Source organism: Dendropsophus ebraccatus, chromosome 9, assembly GCF_027789765.1.
Source record: "Dendropsophus ebraccatus isolate aDenEbr1 chromosome 9, aDenEbr1.pat, whole genome shotgun sequence".
Taxonomy (NCBI): domain Eukaryota; kingdom Metazoa; phylum Chordata; class Amphibia; order Anura; family Hylidae; genus Dendropsophus; species Dendropsophus ebraccatus.
In genome coordinates this window covers 100,425,231-100,445,608 of record NC_091462.1, presented here as the reverse complement: position 1 = coordinate 100,445,608, position 20,378 = coordinate 100,425,231, and the positions used below count along the sequence as shown (strand labels likewise).

At 43.2% G+C, this 20,378-nt stretch overlaps 1 protein-coding gene across 1 annotated transcript; it reads right to left on the bottom strand.

Moving 5' to 3' along the window:
• Nucleotides 1–11,027: 11,027 nt before the first annotated feature.
• On the bottom strand, nucleotides 11,028–18,638 carry MSRB1 (methionine sulfoxide reductase B1). Its single transcript, XM_069982085.1, has 4 exons — nucleotides 18,500–18,638; nucleotides 14,422–14,564; nucleotides 13,842–13,956; nucleotides 11,028–11,886 (listed from the first exon to the last, which is right to left on the bottom strand). Exons 1-4 carry the CDS (start codon nucleotides 18,552–18,554, stop codon nucleotides 11,855–11,857), a joined length of 345 nt encoding a protein of 114 aa, XP_069838186.1. The 5' UTR covers nucleotides 18,555–18,638; the 3' UTR covers nucleotides 11,028–11,854.
• Nucleotides 18,639–20,378: the final 1,740 nt, after the last annotated feature.

Sequence of the window (20,378 nt, the reverse complement as noted above, 5' to 3'; positions counted from 1 at the left end):
CAGTCAGACATTTCACCCCCATTAAGTAAGGGTACTATGAAACGAAGCGATTTTTCAACGATTAACGATAAAGGAACTCAAACGACCGCTATGGAGAATGACCTGAAATCGTTCACCCAATCACACGGAACGATGATCGTTAGTTATGATCGTTATTGCGGTCGTCTTGTCGTCACCACTGCGAACAACCGAACGGCGTCTTATTACATACGAACAATTTGCAAACGATCAATGATAAAAATAGGTCCAAATTCTATTAAACGACCATTGATTTCTCGTTGGTCGTTTAATCGTTGTCTGCTACTGCACTAAACGATTATCGTTTAAATCTGGACGGTTTAACGATTTTTCGAACGATAATCGTACCGTGTAATACCACCCTAAGAGTGTCCTCTCCTATAAGAGAAACAGATTGCTGAACGCAGGGAGACCAGCCAAACAACAACACTGCCGGCTGCTAGTGAAAGCGCTCAATGCAGTGAAGTCCTAGGTGCATTGCCCCCTGGGAAACATGAATATGCAAAAGAGGAGCCCGTGGAGCCTCATTGAAGAGTCTCAAAACACAGGACTAGCCAGATATCCCTCCAGGAAGGATCCTGCCAAGGGGCAGCTCCTGTTAAGAAACCACCAAAACCACCATATTAAGTTGCCCTATAAGTCAATGTAATGACAAGGGATAAACCAAGGCTAGGTAACCATCTACATACAGCTGTTTTGGGGTGTTGCCCCTCATCAGTGTGGAGCTCCACACTGATGAGGGGCAACACCCCGAAACAGCTGTATGTGGATGGTTACCTAGCTGCCCCTTACCGGAGGGATATCTGGCTAGTCCTGTGTTTTGAGACTCTTCAATGAGGCTCCACGGACTCCTCTTTTGCATATTCATCTCTCCTATAAGAGATAGGCATCAGCTCCTTCTGATCCAGACCCATACCATCACCCGTTATAGGATCCCACCTACTCACTGTAGATAAGACAGTCATGTATGTTATCATTACCCCCACCCTTCAGTATATACTGCGTTTAAAGGGGTTATCCAGCGCTACAAAAACATGGCCACTTTTCCCCCTACTATTGTCTCCAGTTCAGGTGCAGTTTGCAATTAAGCTCCATTTACTTCAATGGAACTGAGTTTCCAAACCCCACCCAATCTGGAGACAACAGTAGGGGGAAAGTGGCCATGTTTTTGTAGCGCTGGATAACCCCTTTAAGCCTCACCTGCCTTGGAGCAGGCAGGATATCTGAGAGGACATGTGTCTTACTATTATAATGCCCTGATCCCGGGGAAGTCATTTAGCATGATCAGCAGCATGGCTGTAATAAACAGCCGCCATACTTTCTACAACTGCAATTCACCCTCTTAGGGTATGTTCACACTACTGATCACCTGCTGCGGATTCAGCAGTTTGCCCCCACTGTCAGCCGCTGGCAGCCCTGCACATCTCCGCTGGTCCCATAGGCTTCATTCTATTGTTTGGTAGATTCTGCCGTCCGCCCAAAGCCAGAGGCACAACCTAGTACATTGCCTGTAAAGTTTTATGCTGACCGTAGATAATTCTTGCATACCACAAAGAATGTTATAAGTTTTGATAAGTCAGGGTTTAGAATGAGCAGGGAGAGAAGCACATGTGTAAGTGCTTCTCTTCATACTCTCTGTGCCTGCAACCAAAACTCACATAGGCTCACAGGACTTTAATGCACAGTACCTAATAGGTTGTGATTTTTCAAGACTACCTTACCCAGCATAGAAGCTCACAGTGTAATTCAATGTAATTCAATCTCAGTCACATGGCACAGAGCATGTTTTTCTAACGCTGGATAAACCGAGAGGGTTCAGGAGAGCACTCAGCATATCTGGGGGTAGCCCCATCAGTATCTGATACCAATTGGGCTCCAGTGCAGACTATTTAAAGGGGTTATCCAGTGCTACAAAAACAGGGCCACTTTCTTTCAGAGACAACACGACTCTTGTCTCCAGTTCAGGTGCAGTTTGCAATTACGCTCCATTCACTTTAATGGAACTGAGCAGCAAAACCCCGCCCAAGCTGGAGACCAGAGTGGGGCTGTCTCTGGAGGAAAGTGGCCATGTTTTTGTAGCGCTCGATAACCCCTTAAACTAGATGCCACTGTCAAACTGTTTAGGCTGTGTTCACACATGCAGTAACGCAAATGCAATGTAAATGTAACCATTTAACAGCTGTTAACGCAATCCAAAATGTGTGAACCCTCAGGGGTCCAATCAGCCCATTGCAATTGCTGATCAGTTGTCAAAGCGTTCTCTAGAGCTCCATTTAGGCTGGCTTCTTACTGCCTTTAAATCCTGAAAAAACACCAATAAAAACGCCAATGCGTTTTGTTTTGTTTGTTTTTTTTTGCAAAAAACGCCAGTGGCCTGATGTTAGATGGAGGGGAATGAAACTTTATGATTGGCCTTACACACATAGGTTTGTTTGTTTTTGTTGTTTTTTTTTGGGGGGGGAGGTGTTTTTCCTCTCCTCTTTGGAGTATTTGAGGCTCTGTAGCAGTTTTACCAAAACACAGCATTCTGAGGGTATAGCGCTTTTTTCTCCCATAGACTTCAATGGGATTGTTCTGATTGTTTCAAAAACGCCATTGAGCTTATGGTATTTTTTTCTGGCATTTTTGTCACCATTTGTGGTCCAGCAGCTTGGTCATGTAATGACAGAGGAAAAAAAGTTCAGCACACAAAAATGGCTTTAATTTTAAAACAACGGCCGTTGTTTTGAAATAAGGAATATTACTTGCCATTAAATGACAACCATCCACTTAACAGTGTGTGAACATAGCCTTTCTGTGTTTTGATCCACTCCTGGTTTTGGTTGAAAAATACTGACCAAAAAACTGGGTCAGTGGGAACATAGACTAAAGAAGTAACTAAAGAAATGTAAAAAAAAAAAAAAAACAACAACATAAAAAGTTACAAAACTAATCACCTCCTTTTGGTAAATGTCCAAAATTATTATTATATATTGCTACTGAAAAAAAAAACATACGAAAAAAGAAAGAGCAAAAAATAGTACCCACAAGCCCTCATATGGCTACATCAATGAAAAGATAAAAAAGCTATGGCCGTCATGGTATGTTAACATGAAAAACATGTGGTGTTAGAAAACCCTGCTCCTATTGACTTTAATGGAGGATGCGAAAGATCCGAGAAAGCCGCAACGTTTCAGAAAGGGCCTGTGTGAATACATTCTTACATAACATAATATAATATATTGTAGATGACAATTTATAATCCACCTCCGACCAAGGCGTGAAACAATGGTATGAAATAATATCATTCTAGAGATCTGCAGATCACTGGCTGTCAGGGCATGATGGGAGCTGTAGTTTTGCAGCAGCTGGAGAGCAAGAAGTTGGGGTACCAGATTATTATAGGGCTCCGGTATCTGGGTCTGCGTGGTACCTTTAAAGGGGTTGTCCAGCGAAAATCTTTTTCTGTCAAATCAACTGGTGTCAGAAAGTTATATAGATTTGTAATTTACTTCTATTAAAAAAATCTCAAGTCTTCCCATATTTATTAGCTGCTGTATGTCCTGCAGGAAATGTTTTATTTTCAGTCTGACACAGTGCTCTCTGCTGACATCTCTGGCCGAGAGAGGAACTGTCCAGAGCAGGAGAGGTTTTCTATGAGGATTCATAGAAGACGGAGACAGAGTTCCTGTCAGCAGAGAGCACTGTGTCACACTGAAAATAAAACAACACTTCCTGCAGGACATACAGCAGCTGATAAGTATGGGAAGACTTAAGATTTTTTTATAGAAGTAAATTACAAATTTATATAACTTTCTGACACCAGTTGATTTAAAAGAAAAAGATTTTCACTGGACAACCCCTTTAACCTTTCAGGTTTCCATATTCTCCACCCTGACCAGGACGTACGATGACGAGAACAGGAATCCTTGGTGGAAATTTCATTTTGGAAACATCAGACCAGTTATTGTAATGGAATTAGCAGGATAATTCTTCCCATGTCTCTCTAAACTAATAATGGTGAAATCAGACTCCCAAACAAAGAACCTTGTATCTTTTTCTATATTTGACATTAATTTACGCTCCTTTCGCCCCGGGCGCATCCAGTCTGGGTCTATAAGGTAAAGGTCACTGGTTAAAAGTTCAGGATGTGATCCACATCCATTCATGGATATACACATTCATCTACTCAGAGCCCTAGTGGCAGGAACTAGAAATGCTAGTTATAACGGTACGGTAATAGTATATAATGGACTATGACAACCCTACACAGTAGCTGCTGCAGAACCTCTTTCTACAGACAGATGGATAATTTAAAGGCTGTGAATCAGAGGAATATGAAGTTCTGAAGCAGCTGGGGCTTATATTATAGGGTCCCTTGCCCCAATGTGTGTGATGTCACTGCGCCCCCTATCCACAATGTCCCTTATAACAGAGGCCCACCCCAGTACAGCCAGCTATAGCTCTCTCATTGCTGCCCCCCTCCTGTGGTGATATACTGATATACGAGTCCTCCTGGGTGTATTCTTCTTCTTGTGCCATTGTTTCACCATAGAGAACAAGTGAAATAGCAAAACTGATAAGTAAAATCTCATTTGTTGCTACTTAGTCTGAGGCAAAAGGGCCCTTGCACATGGCGGCAGGCTGGCGCATGGCGTATTACAAAGGTTCCTAGAATTAAACCTCTCACGGTGTCACAAAGTATGCATATCAGATCTGTCTGTAGGTTTAATAGACCAGGCACGTTGCATAACACCTGCTTTGTACATACATTATATTACTATTTGGGCTTAAAGGGGTTATCCAGCTTTTAACCAGAAACAGCACCACTCTTGTCCTCAGGTTGTGCGTGGTATTGAAAAAAAATTAAAAATACACCACTGTTTATATACTGCTTTACGTGTTTTTTTCAAATTACTGGGGCAATTTTACTAGAACTTGGACAAGACAGGCTACAAACACACCAAATTTATCACAGTGACTCATGGTCCATTAACACAAAGCGATAATTCGCCCAATCGATCGTTTATCGATTTTGAAGCAACAATTTGGCTTTTATAATGATCAGCATTTAGGGTGCGTTTACACAGAGCAATTTATCTGACAGATCTTTAAAGCCAAAGCCAGGAACAGACTATAAACAGGGAACAAGTCATAAAGGAAAGACTGGGATCTATCTTCTTTTCAAATCCATTCCTGGCTTTGGCTTAAAAAATCTGTCAGATAAATCTCTCTGTGTAAACGCATTAGACGAATAAATCGTTAGATAAATCGTTAGAAAAATCTTTATTGCAAACATTTTTAAGATCTCACACATAGGGGGAATCTTTGAAAGACTGTTTACAAGCAGCGATCGGCGAATTTTTAGCGAACGACCAACGGCGATTTGAGAACATGTTGAAAGATCACAATGAACGATTTCTCGCTCGTCGTTTGATTGTTCGCTGCTTTTACACGAGCCGATTATCACTAAAATGCGATTGTTATTGCGAAAATTCAAATGATAATCGTTCCGTGTAAGCGCACGCTGTGAAGGCTGTCTGATAGGTCTGGCACATCTGTAGACACTTCTGTCCAAGTTTACGTCACTCATTAGTTGGCAAAATTTTGGGGCGTTGTGTCACATCTCACAACAGGCACTGTTCTACTAAACTACGCCCCTTTACTAAAACACCACACCCCCTTGTCAAATGAGGCGGATAAAGGGAGAGCTTTTTCAGACCTTGTGAAGAGGAACAGCGGAGCAGTTGCCCATAGCAACCAGATTCCAGCTCTTTCTAAGGCCTTTTCAAAAATGAAAGCTGGAATCTGGTTGCTAGGGGCAACTGCTGCACCGATCCTCTGTACAAGGCTTGATAAATCTACACGTAGGCCCAGCTTTCTTAGGCTGTCAAAACTGACTAGACTAGACTGTGTATCTCCTGCAATCACAGAACTACAACTCCCAGCATGCCTTGCCAATTTAAGAGAACCATTTTTGAGAACCATACACAGGAGATCACCGCTATAGAGGACGAGGAGCTGGTGGTCTTACGCCTTTAGCTCAGACAATGGTGGAGATCCGTACGGTTATTGTATCTGGCTGGATTGTCTGGACTGGATACAACTGCAACAAACCCTCAGCTGTGAGAAGTGTTAGGTTGCAGACCACAGCTACCTAATTGTTGGCTCCTGGATACTCGGTGACATCTGAGGTGGATCCTGAAGGGCTTCAGGACAATGGTGGAGGCCTTCTCCATTGTGTAGTCCTGCTTGTATGGAGGCAATGATGAGCATCGCGGTGGAGGAGACCAGCGTCCCATCTGCTCACCATTTCTCCAGGCAACAATAAATATCCAGTCCGGGGCTCAATGACCAAGCTGTCCTGTCAGCACCATGTCCGAACACTAACAGGGGGTCATTCATCCAGCCCCATTGTGCGGCCGTACACCTGATCCGCCATTCTACCCTGACTTGATAGGAATGATAGATAAGGACCATTATGGCGAATTCTGGGAAAAAATGCAGCACAAAATGGAGCTGATGGACGGATTCTGGGGCAGGGTGGCGATGGGAATCTCACCGCGATCCTTTTCATCCAGAGTTGTGTGGTATTAGAGTGTAGCTGGGCTGCAATACCAGGCACAATCTATGGACAGGTGGTGGCGCTGTTTAGTAGAAGACAGCAGCCATGTGCTACATGACATGTTTTGTGGCCTAAAACCACCATGTTGTTCTGCTGTCATTGCTTCTTATACCATCTGCCAGCATGCTGCGACTTGTAGATTCACAGCAGCTGGAGATCAGCAGGTAACCAATGACTGATCTATAAGGTTCTGTGCACACAGTTGGTGTCCCCACCGTTCTACTGCTGTCATGACTTCTGTTGTAATAGAAGCCATGTCGGCAATGTGAACAGAACCTAAGAACTTGCTTTAGTGATGAAACATCTGCATATCTGTGTTGTTTCAACTATGTAGTTTAAAGGAGTCCATATTCATTGTCTTGTCCTCCAGGAACTGATAGAGCAGTTGTATGCAAACCTGTACTGGGACCAAGGGAAGAGATCAGTACAGGCATTAGGAAAAAGCTCTACAACTTTCTAATGTGCAGTATGCAATTACACTTTGCAATGCAAGTGCACCATCTAGTGGCCATTTAACATACTACAGCCCTGCTGCTGACACAGGATTGAGGTCCCGACTCTGTGCGGCCAGTCATGTTCCTCCACATTATGTCTGTATGGACCTCTCTGCGCCATCACGCAGAAAATCTTTATTCAACTGTTCCCAATTCCCTGGAATTCTGAAGTATTAAAGAGGTATTCTGGTATCTGAAAATTGTATTTAAATAAAAATATCACCCCAAGAAATATATAGTACAGTGGTACCTTGGTTCTCAAACTGCTTGGAACTCAAACTGTATTTTCAAGGAAAGTTTGCTTTGGTTCTCAAAGTCTTGCTCGGTTCTCATACACTTTTCGGGCCCCCAATCTTGAAGTACTTGGTATATGAACGTTTTTGCGAGCGTGAATGGTGGGTTGTACCTGGTGAGTTTAGCATTGGTGAGGCTTCACATACAGTACAGTACTATATATTACTGCATATACAGTACAGTAGTAGTACAGTCAGTGCACCACCATCTTCCATGTGTTACAGTGCTGGGATGGGGGGGGGGACTACAGTAAAAGATGAGTGAGGAGTTAGTGACTACTGTACTATAATTGCTGGTTTTGTTCAATGTTTCTTGTGTATAATGTACTGTACAGTATATAGTGCTGCTCTGTAATGTCCTGTACAGTATATAGTGCCGCTCTGTAATGTCCTGTACAGTATATAGTGCTGCTCTGTAATGTCCTGTACTGTATATAGTGCTGTTCTGTAATGTCCTGTACAGTATATAGTGCTGTTCTGTAATGTCCTGTACAGTATATAGTGCTGCTCTGTAATGTCCTGTACAGTTTATAGTGCTGCTCTGTCATGTCCTGTACACTATATAGTGCTGCTCTGTAATGTCCTGTACAGTATATAGTGCTGCTCTGTAATGTCCTGTACAGTATATAGTGCTGTTCTGTAATGTCCTGTACTGTATAAAGTGCTGTTCTGTAATGTCCTGTACAGTATATAGTGCCGCTCTGTAATGTCCTGTACAGTATATAGTGCCGCTCTGTAATATCCTGTACAGTATATAGTGCTGCTCTGTAATGTCCTGTACAGTATATAGTGCTGCTCTGTAATGTCCTGTACTGTATATAGTGCTGTTCTGTAATGTCCTGTACTGTATATAGTGCCGCTCTGTATTGTCCTGTACTGTATATAGTGCTGCTCTGTAATGTCCTGTACAGTATATAGTGCTGTTCTGTAATGTCCTGTACAGTATATAGTGCTGCTCTGTAATGTCCTGTACAGTGTATATTGCTGCTCTGTAATGTCCTGTACAGTATATAGTGCTGTTCTGTAATGTCCTGTACAGTATATAGTGCTGCTCTGTAATGTCCTGTACAGTATAAAGTGCTGCTCTGTAATGTCCTGTACAGTATATAGTGCTGTTCTGTAATGTCCTGTACAGCTTATAGTGCCGCTCTGTAATGTCCTGTACAGTTTATAGTGCTGCTCTGTCATGTCCTGTACAGTATATAGTGCTGCTCTGTAATATCCTGTACAGTATATAGTGCTGCTCTGTAATGTCCTGTACAGTATATAGTGCTGCTCTGTAATGTCCTGTACAGCTTATAGTGCCGCTCTGTAATGTCCTGTACAGTATATAGTGCTGCTCTGTAATGTCCTGTACAGTATATAGTGCCGCTCTGTAATGTCCTGTACAGTATATAGTGCTGCTCTGTAATATCCTGTACAGTATATAGTGCTGCTCTGTAATGTCCTGTACAGTATATAGTGCTGTTCTGTAATGTACTGTACTGTATATAGTGATGCTCTGTAATGTCCTGTACTGTACTGTATATAGTGCTGTTCTGTAATGTCCTGTACACTATATAGTGCTGCTCTGTAATGTTCTGTACAGCATATAGTGCCGCTCTGTAATGTCATGTACTGTATATAGTGCCGCTCTGTAATGTCATGTACTGTATATAGTGCTGCTCTGTAATGTCCTGTACAGTATATAGTGCTGCTCTGTAATGTACTGTACAGTATATAGTGCTGTTCTGTAATGTCCTGTATAGTATATAGTGCTGCTCTGTAATGTCCTGTACAGTATATAGTGCTGCTCTGTAATGTGCTGTACAGTATATAGTGCTGTTCTGTAATGTGCTGTACAGTATATAGTGCTGTTCTGTAATGTCCTGTACTGTATATAGTGCTGTTCTGTAATGTCCTGTATAGTATATAGTGCTGCTCTGTAATGTACTGTACTGTACAGTATATAGTGCTGCTCTGTAATGTACTGTACTGTACAGTATATAGTGCTGCTCTGTAATGTACTGTACTGTACAGTATATAGTGCTGTTCTGTAATGTCCTGTACTGTATATAGTGCTGTTCTGTAATGTCCTGTATAGTATATAGTGCTGCTCTGTAATGTACTGTACTGTACAGTATATAGTGCTGCTCTGTAATGTACTGTACTGTACAGTATATAGTGCTGTTCTGTAATGTCCTGTACAGTATATAGTGCTGTTCTGTAATGTCCTGTACAGCTTATAGTGCTGCTCTGTAATGTACTGTACAGTATATAGTGCTGTTCTGTAATGTAGTGTACAGTATATAGTGCTGTTCTGTATTGTCCTGTACTGTATATAGTGCTGTTCTGTAATGTACTGTATAGTATATAGTGCTGCTCTGTAATGTAGTGTACAGTATATAGTGCTGCTCTGTAATGTCCTGTACAGTATATTGTGCTGCTCTGTATTGTACTGTACAGTATATATTGCTGTTCTGTAATGTCCTGTACTGCATATAGTGCTGCTCTGTAATGTCCTGTACAGTATATAGTGCTGCTCTGTAATGTACAGTATATATTGCTGTTCTGTAATGTCCTGTACAGTATATAGTGCTGCTCTGTAATGTCCTGTACAGTATATAGTGCTGCTCTGTAATGTACAGTATATATTGCTGTTCTGTAATGTCCTGTATTGTATATAGTGCTGCTCTGTAATGTCCTGTATAGTATATAGTGCTGCTCTGTAATGTACAGTATATATTGCTGTTCTGTAATGTCCTGTACAGTATATAGTGCTGCTCTGTAATGTCCTGTACAGTGTATATTGCTGTTCTGTAATGTCCTGTACAGTATATAGTGCTGCTCTGTAATGTCCTGTACAGTGTATATTGCTGTTCTGTAATGTACTGTACTGTATATAGTGCTGTTCTGTAATGTCCTGTACAGTATATAGTGCTGCTCTGTAATGTCCTGTACAGTATATAGTGCTGCTCTGTAATGTACAGTATATATTGCTGTTCTGTAATGTCCTGTACAGTATATAGTGCTGCTCTGTAATGTCCTGTACAGTGTATATTGCTGTTCTGTAATGTCCTGTACAGTATATAGTGCTGCTCTGTAATGTCCTGTTCTGTAAAAACCAGACTCATCAATCAAACACCAGATGGAAAAGTGTGATCCGTCACTCCACAGAACAGATCTCCTCTGCTCTAGGGTTCAGCGGTGGCTGCCTTACACCCTTCCAGCAGACGTTCAGCATTGTGCCTGGTGATGTAAGGTATGCATGCATTGGCTCAGCCATATAAACGCATGTCATAAAGCCCCCGAAAGGCAGTCTTTGTGCTGATGTTAATACCAGATGAGGTTTGGTCTGTACAGATGCACCTGAGCCTTCGGTGACCCCTCTCTTTAACTTTACACGGTCCCCACTTTGAGGCTGAGTTTCTCTGGATCCTATATGTTATAATACCGCTCATAGCTGATGGGGGGAAGATCCAGGAGGGAAGAAAGCTCAGGAACTGACCTATTACAGGACCACTCTAGTATTATTGAGAGATCTATCTTATATCTATCCTTCACCCTATATATTAGTCTATCAAGCCAAAAGAAAACATTTCGGAAAAGATGAGAAATGACGACAGATTCTGGTTTTCTCATGAAAAATAAAAGTTCTTTAATTCATTGGTGTAATATATTATAACATAAGAAATTCATATGTTGCAGCATTAAAACATTTTTTGTTGAGTTCCAAGAAAATGTAGCGCCCCCTTCTTTCTGATAACTGTCAATAAATTATACATTCTATTCACGGGCCCTAAAAGACGAACGAGACGTCAAAACACCATTCACTCATAATATATATAGTAAAAGACTGTGATGGATATCACACAGAACAGAAGTTTTCCACATGATTTTGTTGTGGTTCTGCAGCTGCAGATTTATTAGTGTGGAAAATTTACTTGATTGGAAATATTCACTTCAACTAAGCTGCAATACCCCATGCAGCCACTGTATAAGTGTGGCGCTGTTTGCATTGTGTTCTATGAGCCCTTGAAATATGGAGGCCGATCACCAATCTAACAAGTGAGTATGACTGATAAGCGGGCTACTACCGAATAAATGAAAATCACATAGAAGACCGTGACCAAGCTCATGGTTACCGTCATCAAGAGGTCCAAGCAATAACCATAACCAGATATGTTTAACCCTTTGCTGGCCTTTGTGCCCATATGCAATAACCGGAGGGGACCCTGGTTGCTGTGACCCAGGCAGAGGGTGGTGGTGGATGAGGAATTGTGCATGCAGCTGGCACACTGCGGGTGCGATGTGGACGGCTCCAGAAAAACGCTTGAAACCACATCAGACGCCATCACGTAGCTTTCTTCAGATGAGACGTCCGGCGGCGGCTTTACCTCATCCGAGTCATCCGGTGATGTAGCGTCAGGGAAGGCTGGGTGCGTCGCTCTGGCTGTGAGGATTATTTACACTCGATTCGTTCCCCCATCGACTTTGTCTGGACAAGGTGAAAAAGGCGATTAACACGTTTATTTGGGATCCATACCAGGAAACGATGTCTATATATAGTGAATGTAAAATACCACAAGCCTTCCTGTCAGAGAAATCCAATTAAAGGGACAGTCCGACTGATATATACATGGAAACTGTATGGATAAAGGAAGTGTATGGGTTGCCCATAGCAACCAGCCAGATCCCTGCTTTCATCTTGAAACTGAAAGCAGGAATCTAATTGGTTGTTATATGTGATTCAGAAAACGGGAGCCCCCCCAAGTCTCCTGTCAGAATGGAGCGGTGGTCTGTGTGATTAATGCTGCTCCATTCACTGTATATGGGACTGGTGGACACACAGGCCACCGCTCCATTCTGACAGGAGACTCCAGGGTCCCTATTCTCCAGATCACTGTGGGTCCTGGCAGTCCGACCACAAGAAACTATAGTTATTACCTATCCTGTGTTGCTAGTGGGTCAACCTCTTAAATCTTATGCCAGCAGCTGCGGTAATCCTGTGTCCTTGTGATAACACTTCCTGTCCTGAGATCTAGCAGCTCAATCACATCATAGAGGCTTTGAGTTATTAATGCCCATACATAGCGACCACTATACAAACCAGTCTGGACATGGTAAGCTGGATCCAGACAGTGTCCCTATGACAACACTGAAGTGCCAGTGGTGGGGATAGGGAGGCTTGTGAGTTTTGCTGTTCTTAAACACACAATAACTGTCAGGTGCCCCATCTATACACACAACCCTTTGTCTTTGGGCCCTATTCCACCGGACGATTATCGTTTAGATTCGAACGATTTAACGATAATCTGAACGATAATCGTCCAGTGGAATAGGGCCCTTTGCTAAGCAATCATGGGCTTTGAATAGAGAGAGAAGGAGTAAGCCACTGTCAGACACCTCTGTTGGCAGCTTATCTCTCTGAGAACATAAGGATTGAATGCTACAGTCCAACATGTTCAATACTTATCTCTCCCCACATCATCTGTCACAAAAGGTCGGGGGGCACCCATACAAATGAAATGGTCTGATGTCTCAATTTACATGTTTATTTGACACGTCTAATGTGATTAAAGGGAACCTGGCACCCTGGCACCTGGGGCACAGACCACCCTACCCCTGGATAAAGGATCATATACTTACCCTCTCCTGCCAGTTCGGCTCTGGATGTCGGTGCCGCCGTGAAGAAATCGCCGCCCGCTCATCTGTGTTCTCATCTGCCGCTCTTAATATGCGAATGACCAGAGACGAGTCTGATGTGCATAAAAAAAATCACTGCTGCGGGCGGCGATTTCTCCTCAGCAGAACCGGCATGTGAAGCGGGAACAGCAGGCGAGGGTAAGTATATGCTCCTTTATCCAGGGGTAGGGTGGGTTCTGCCCCAGGTGCCAGGTTCCCTTTAAATGGGCACTGTCACTTTAAAACCCTTTTGGTCAGGTTGTAGTGACTTGTGAAACATTCTAGTTAGGCTAGGTTCACACTGCGTTTTTGCAATCCGTTTTTTTCGTCTGCATTCGTTTTGATCCATTTTTCCATTGACTTCCATTGTAAAAAAAAACGGATCAAAACGGATCCGTTTTTTTTTTTTAACGGACACAAACATAGTGTCAGCTACGTTTTTGTGTCCATAAAAAAAAAAACGGATCTGTTTTGTTCCGTTTTTTTTACAACGGAAGTCAATGGAAAAACGGATCAAAACGAATGCACACAAATGCATCCGTTTTCTTCATCTGTTTTTTGCAAAAAACGGATTGCAAAAACGCAGTGTGAACCCAGCCTTATCGGTGGGGGTTTAAACAATCAGACCCCAACTGATCAAAATTTTTGATATGTCTCTAGAACATGCCACAAATTGTTTAAAGTGACGTAAGGATGTGGCTACCAGTGTCTCCATCAGTATGTAGTATTCTCACAGCACACATACTATATATTTGGGGGAGCCGTTACCTTTGGGGACAAACTTAATCGAGCTGCTGAATATTCAGAAGCGGGACTGGCCTCTCTTGGGACCGTCGTTTAGAAACTCATGGCCGAGTCCATTGCCGCACTTTCCACAAGAGACCTGCGGGGAACAGAAACTGCGGGTGACATCACACAGAGGCTTCTCACAACTAATCGCCACGATGCATGCACGATCTTCCATGACTGCGACATCATCCTGGCGTATGTATAGAGAACATATGGTAGAAGTCTGGATCCTGCTGGTCTCCGGCTTTTGGTGGAACTGCAAATCCCAGGTGTTATGTATCTGGTGCCGAGTAATGATGAGCACAACTGGAGCGTCCTCGAGCCCGATCCTTTGGCATTTGATTACCAGTGGCTGAAGAAGTTGGATGCAGCCCTAGGGAGTCCTGGAAAACATGAATACTGCCTATGGCTTATGGCTGTATCCTTGTATTTCTGGACTCCCTAGGGCTGCATCCAACTTCTTGAGCCACCGGTAATCAAATGCCAAAGGATCGGGCTCGAGGATGCTTCAGTTGCGGTCATCTCTAGGTGCCAAGCCATCTTCTTTGCCATCTCTTACCTTAAGGGCATTAGGCCGCTCCACATACTTAGAGACGCTGTCCTGGTGGATGGTCTCAGTGAAGGCAGGCCAGGGGGAGGAGTGCTCAAACTTGGTGCGGCTGGAGAACAGCTCATACCCGCACTGGGCGCAGATGTAGATGCCTAAAAATACAACATAATGCAACCATCAGCCATCAGCAAAAGATAATACTTTGTGTTATTGGATGATGAAAACTTTGACAGCTTTCCAATATAACTTAATGTTCCCTGTCACTTGAAAAAAAAAATTAAAAAAATTGACATCAGAACTTTTGATTTGTTAGGATCATCAGATATAGCCAGGAGAAGCGTGCAGCTAAGCGCTTCACTCCCCAGCTTGCTGCTTTTTCCATTTCACCACAGGGGACGGGCTCCAATCTAAGCGCTGTATTAGATATCTGCTGGAAGCGATCACCAATCTGCTAGATCAGCGCTCGCTTACCAACCATATTACATGGCTCAATGATTGTGCAGCCCTTTCTGTATACAGAAAATTATTTCCTACCTTTCAAGGCTCCCCCGGTGTCTCCATGTCTTTTCTCCGCTCTGCAGTGATAGGTTTCTCAGCCAATTACTGATCACTGATGGGACAGCACCATGGCCAGTGATTGGCTGAGCGGCTGTCACTGCACAGAGGGGTTATCAGCACAGAGGGGGCCCATCTCACACGTGGTTGAAAGACTGTTTACACGAAGCGATCTGCAAATTTTTTGCGAACGACCAACGACAATTTGAGAACTTGTTGAAAGATCAAAATGAACGATTTCTCGCTCGATATTTGATCGTTTGCTGTGTTTACACGAGCCGATTATCACTCAAATGCGATCGTTATGGCGAAAATTCGAACAATAATTGTTCCGTGTAAAAGCACCATAAGTCTATGGATATTGAGAGATTGAACACCCGGACCCCATTCAGTGAGGGATTGAACACCTGGACCCCGGCAAATCAAAACGTTTGATGTTTGCGTGTTAAAGGTTTTTTTAAAGTGACCCAAGGGATGAGGGCTTGTTCACACAGCTAAGACCTGCCCTGAAAATACAGCCGCAGAATCCCTGCTGGATCCCCATCTGAAATTTGTTGGAGTTTTGGTAAAGCTGTCATTGATCCTCAATGCAGATTTTCCATTGTGATGTTGAACCTCCCATTTATGTCGATGGGAGATGGTTTTTCATGCACAATCGTGCACAAATGGAAGCGGAAATAAGCGCAGATCCTGCCTGTGTGAACTTGTCCTAATGCTTCTCTACTTCAGCTGAGGGTCTGGTACACTTCAATCCTCTCTATATATCAATTTGTTACAGTGTATCAGACAACACCCTACTGTAATACTGGGTCATTTCCCAATGTAAAGCAATAGAGAAGTCATCAGGAAATTGCATAACTAGTAATTCCCAAATATGAGGAACAAGGAAACCATTACACCACATCGAGAGGTCTCTCACTTCCCCTCCTTATATCCTGCGCCCTCAATGCCCCCTGCAGCTGAGTGACCGCCAGCAGTCAGTTCCTAGAAGAACCTCCGAGTCCTTGCTGAACTCGTCTTCAGCAAGTTCATGGTCCTCAGCATTAAAGGAACACTGCCTACACAACTCTGCTATCTATGGCCAGTGCCGGGCCCAAGGGGGCGGAGCATGACACAGAGAATGACTAGTACTTCGGTCACGAGTAGTTCACACAAAAAAAAAAAAAATCTTTCAAATCAACCGATACCATCAAGTTCCAGAGATTTGTAATTTATTTCTATTTAAAAAATCCATCCAATACTTATCAGCTGCTGCAGGAAGTGGTGTATTCTTTCTAGTCTGACACAGCGCTCTCTGCTGCCACCTCTGTCCATGTCAGGAACTGTCCAGAGCAGTAGCAAATCCCCATAAAAAACATCTCCTGCTCTCCAGACTGGAAAGAATACACCACTTTATGTAGGACATACAGCAGCTGATAAGTACTGGAAGAGTTGAGATTATTTTTTAATAGAAGTAAATTACAAATCACTGGCACTTGATTTGAAAGAAAAAGTTTTTGGTGAACTTCCCCTTTAAAACTAGAAACACACTTGGAAACCCCAGAATATGTGTTTTTCTGGTTAAATTGCTTAAATAAAGTTTTAGCACAGTGCTGGAGTGTGTTACCCTTCGAGGTTCCCTGCACTGGGAAGACTGATCCTCACATAGAACATATTGGGAATAGGTGAGCTGGAACGACTTTGGTTTTTATAGATTGTTAGTATTATATTCCACCCTCTCAGCCCCTGCACCCATATCCAGAGTGTTCCTTTAAATACACAATGACGCCCCACGATGATCGCCATTACTGTATCTTATCCGTGTCAATTTTACTGAAACTTTGCTGAAGCAGATGTCAGAGAAGATGCAGCTGTCACCTGATCATTGTATTTTTTACACTGGTGATTTTGTTGTTTAGAGAAGAGGACCCGCAGTGTAAAGCATGGTGGTCAAACAGAGTAGCGGTCTAAAGAACATGATGAGAGAGGAAGTGGAATTCTGACTACATAAGACACCAACTTAAGCCACATTCACACATTCCATGGATATGGTTCATGTACGGACGGTATACTATGGACTCGACCTCAGAACTCCCGGAATCATCATTCATTATGATGCTGTGATCTCAGAAACTGTTAAAGGGGTATTCCAGCAAAAAAAAAATCTTTCAAATCAACTGGTATGAGAAAGTGCCTGAGATTTGCAATTCACTATTAAAAAATCTTCAGTCTTCCAGGACTTATCATCTGCTGTATATCCTGCAGGAACTGGTGTATTCTTTCCAGTCTGACACAGAGCTCTCTGCTGCCACCTCTGTCCATGTCAGGAACTGTCCAGAGCATCAGCAAATCCCATAGAAAACCTACCCCGTTGTGGACAGTTCCTGACATGGACAGAGATGGCAGCAGAGAGCACTGTGTCAGACTGGAAAAAATACACCACTTCCTGCAGGACATACAGCAGCTGATAAGTACTGGAAGATTAGTTATTTATTTATTTTCAAATGCTACGTGCTCTAGATATGATGTTATAATTATTTTTATTTCGTTTTTCTTTCCATAAGTTTCTCTACAGGACAAATGCATTGTCTGCTGCGGTCTAGAGAGGAGCGAACTTGCCGTGAGTTCAGGTTCGCACGAACCCAGGCGATGGCCATTTGAATCCTGCTGCCTGGAGTTTCGGCAAGTTTGTTCATCACTATTGTTGTCCCATGTAGTCTGATCTCCACCTCCACTCTCATCATGTTCTTTAGACAGCTACTCTGCCCGACCACCATGCTTTACACTGCGGGTCCTGCTCACTAAACGACAAAGTTACGAGGGTGAAAAATGCGATGATCAGGTGACGGCTGCAAGGACGATAGTGGGAGTGATAGATAGTCGGAGTGTGCGCTCCAATATCTGTCTCTATAAAAGTGACACTGATAAGATAAGGTAATGGCAGCCCTAACTTGTAGCTATAAGGGTTATCCCAATCACTATCCACAGGATACGGGGTATCTGATTGGTGGGGTTCAACTGCCAGGTCAGAGGTCAGATGTCAACAGAACAACTCGTCCAGGGTCACAGTGTGCAGCTATAGCCAAGTGTTCCCTAACCTCTGGCTCTCCAGCTACTGCAAAACTACAACTCCCAGCATGCCCAGACAGCCCAAGGCTGTCTGGGCATGCTGGGAGTTGTAGTTTTGCAACAAGCTGGGGAACATAGCCCTAGCATAACAGCTGTATCACAAAGTCGCATGCTGCCGCAGAGGTGGGGGACAGCTGTCATATATACCACGTCTCTATGGAGTAACTACAACTCCCAGCATGCAATGTGAGCTGAAGAATGCTATGGCATGCTGGAACTTGTAGTTTTAAACTAGACTCAATGAAATATGAAATAATTGCACCATAACGGTGACTACTACAACAACAGAACCCTGTAATAGTCAGCACCATGCACTTTACCCCATAACATTATATAAGACCATTACATAAGCAACCCCAGTAACTTTCTCCAGCCAATGACTGACTGGCAGCTGATCTAAAGAGATCTAGTAGGTCTCCATTACCATTCTCGAAGTGATCTTTATACTTCTCCCCACCAAAGAACGAGCAGAACGACATCGCGTTGTCTCTCGGAACCGTATAAGATTGACCCTCGCCGGCCGCCACCTCTCACTACTAGAATAGACCTACTATCAGCGTGTTGTATAAAGCGCTCCGAGGGGCGGGTCATTGCGTCATCAGTAGGCGTGGTCACGCCCCGTGTTCGTGCGTCGGCGCTTGGCGGCCATATTGGTTGAGGCAAATAAATCTTCTGGAACATTGTTCTGTGTGGGTTTAGTGTCCTGTGACTAGTTAAAGTTGTGCAGTATAAAGTCATTCAAGTTATTGTCTTCATTGGAGGGGAAATAATTCCTCTGTGCTGTTTTTTACTTATACAAGGCTTGGTGTCTCTTTATGCAAGAGGTTGCATCGGCCACTTCCCTGTTATGTAACACATCAGGTTGCTGAAGTCAGCAGCAATAAGTTTTGTTGTTAAAGGGGATATCCAGGATTAGAAAAAACTAGTTGCTCTCTTCCATAAACAACACCAGCCCTGTGCTCAGCTTATGTGTGGTATTACACCTTGACTCCATTCACTCAGTAGAGCTGTAATACCACACACCACCTGAGGACAAAAGTGGCGCTGTTTCTGGAAGAAAGCAGCTATGTTTATCTGATCCTGGTTAACCCCTTAATTCGTGGGTGATAGCGTTAAGCTAGGAGAAGTAGTGTGTCATATGGCTGAGTGGTGCAGCTAACCTGGTTGGCTCAGCATTGCTTTTCTCAATGTAGTTGATTCTGTGATGCAAACTGCTAGAATAAGATCATTCATCGTTAACGTGTACCTTTCATTTGGAAAAACTTTTGACATGTCGTAGGGACCATACTGTACCTCCCAAGTGTCCCTCTTTTGGAGGGACAGTCCCTTCTTTTGAGCCAAGTCCCTCTTTGCCCCTTACGTGTCACTGTTTTGTTTTTTTTTTACCTAGAAATTAGATTTGCATTAATAATATACTTTCTATGTTGCTCTAGAAAGTGTCTAATTTTTACTGTATAATAGACCCAAACCTGCATATTATTCCATCATGTGGTGCAAGTGGAATCCTAAAAATTATTATATACAGATCAATCATGTGACATTATGGCTGCTGTCACACATCATTGCACACATGTAGACTCATTGACTTCTATGGCCCCATACACACATCTGTAGGTGTGACCGATCCGTTTTTGGGACATGCCCCGCACCATTGTGCATCCGTGTCACCTATTTGATAGTGGGTATAAGACAATGCGGACAGCTACTGAAACATTTGTAATCCTGTCCGTGGTTCCGCAATTACAGACAAGGTTACTGATGTATGAATGCGATCTAAGGATGCAGTCACACCTACAGGATCTGCTGCAGATTTGCAGACATCAGTGTAACTAATTGCATCAATCTGCAGCAGATCCTGGATGTGTGATTGCATCCTTGAATTAAAAGCGGGATTAGGGATGGGAGGGGGAGTGAGGAGGCGTTACAGCTCTCAGTAGATTGGGATCTTGGGAACGCCTCTTTGACTTTTAGCATTGGAGGATAAAAACATTGGGGGAAATTTATCAAACATGGTGTAAAGTGAAAATGGCTCAGTTGCCCCTAGCAACCAATCAGATTCCACCTTTCATGCCTCACAGACTCTTTGGAAAATGAAAGGTGGAATCTGATTGGTTGCTAGAGGCAACTGAGCCAGTTTCACTTTACACCATGTTTGATAAATCTCCCCCATTTTTTTATGCTATGGAAGCACAGACAGATATGTGAAAGGTAACCATGTGTCTATGTGATTTAACAGCATCTTATAGTGTCAGCAGTTGGGAACCTGACATGCAGCTAACAGATTCCCTTCAAGCTAAAACATA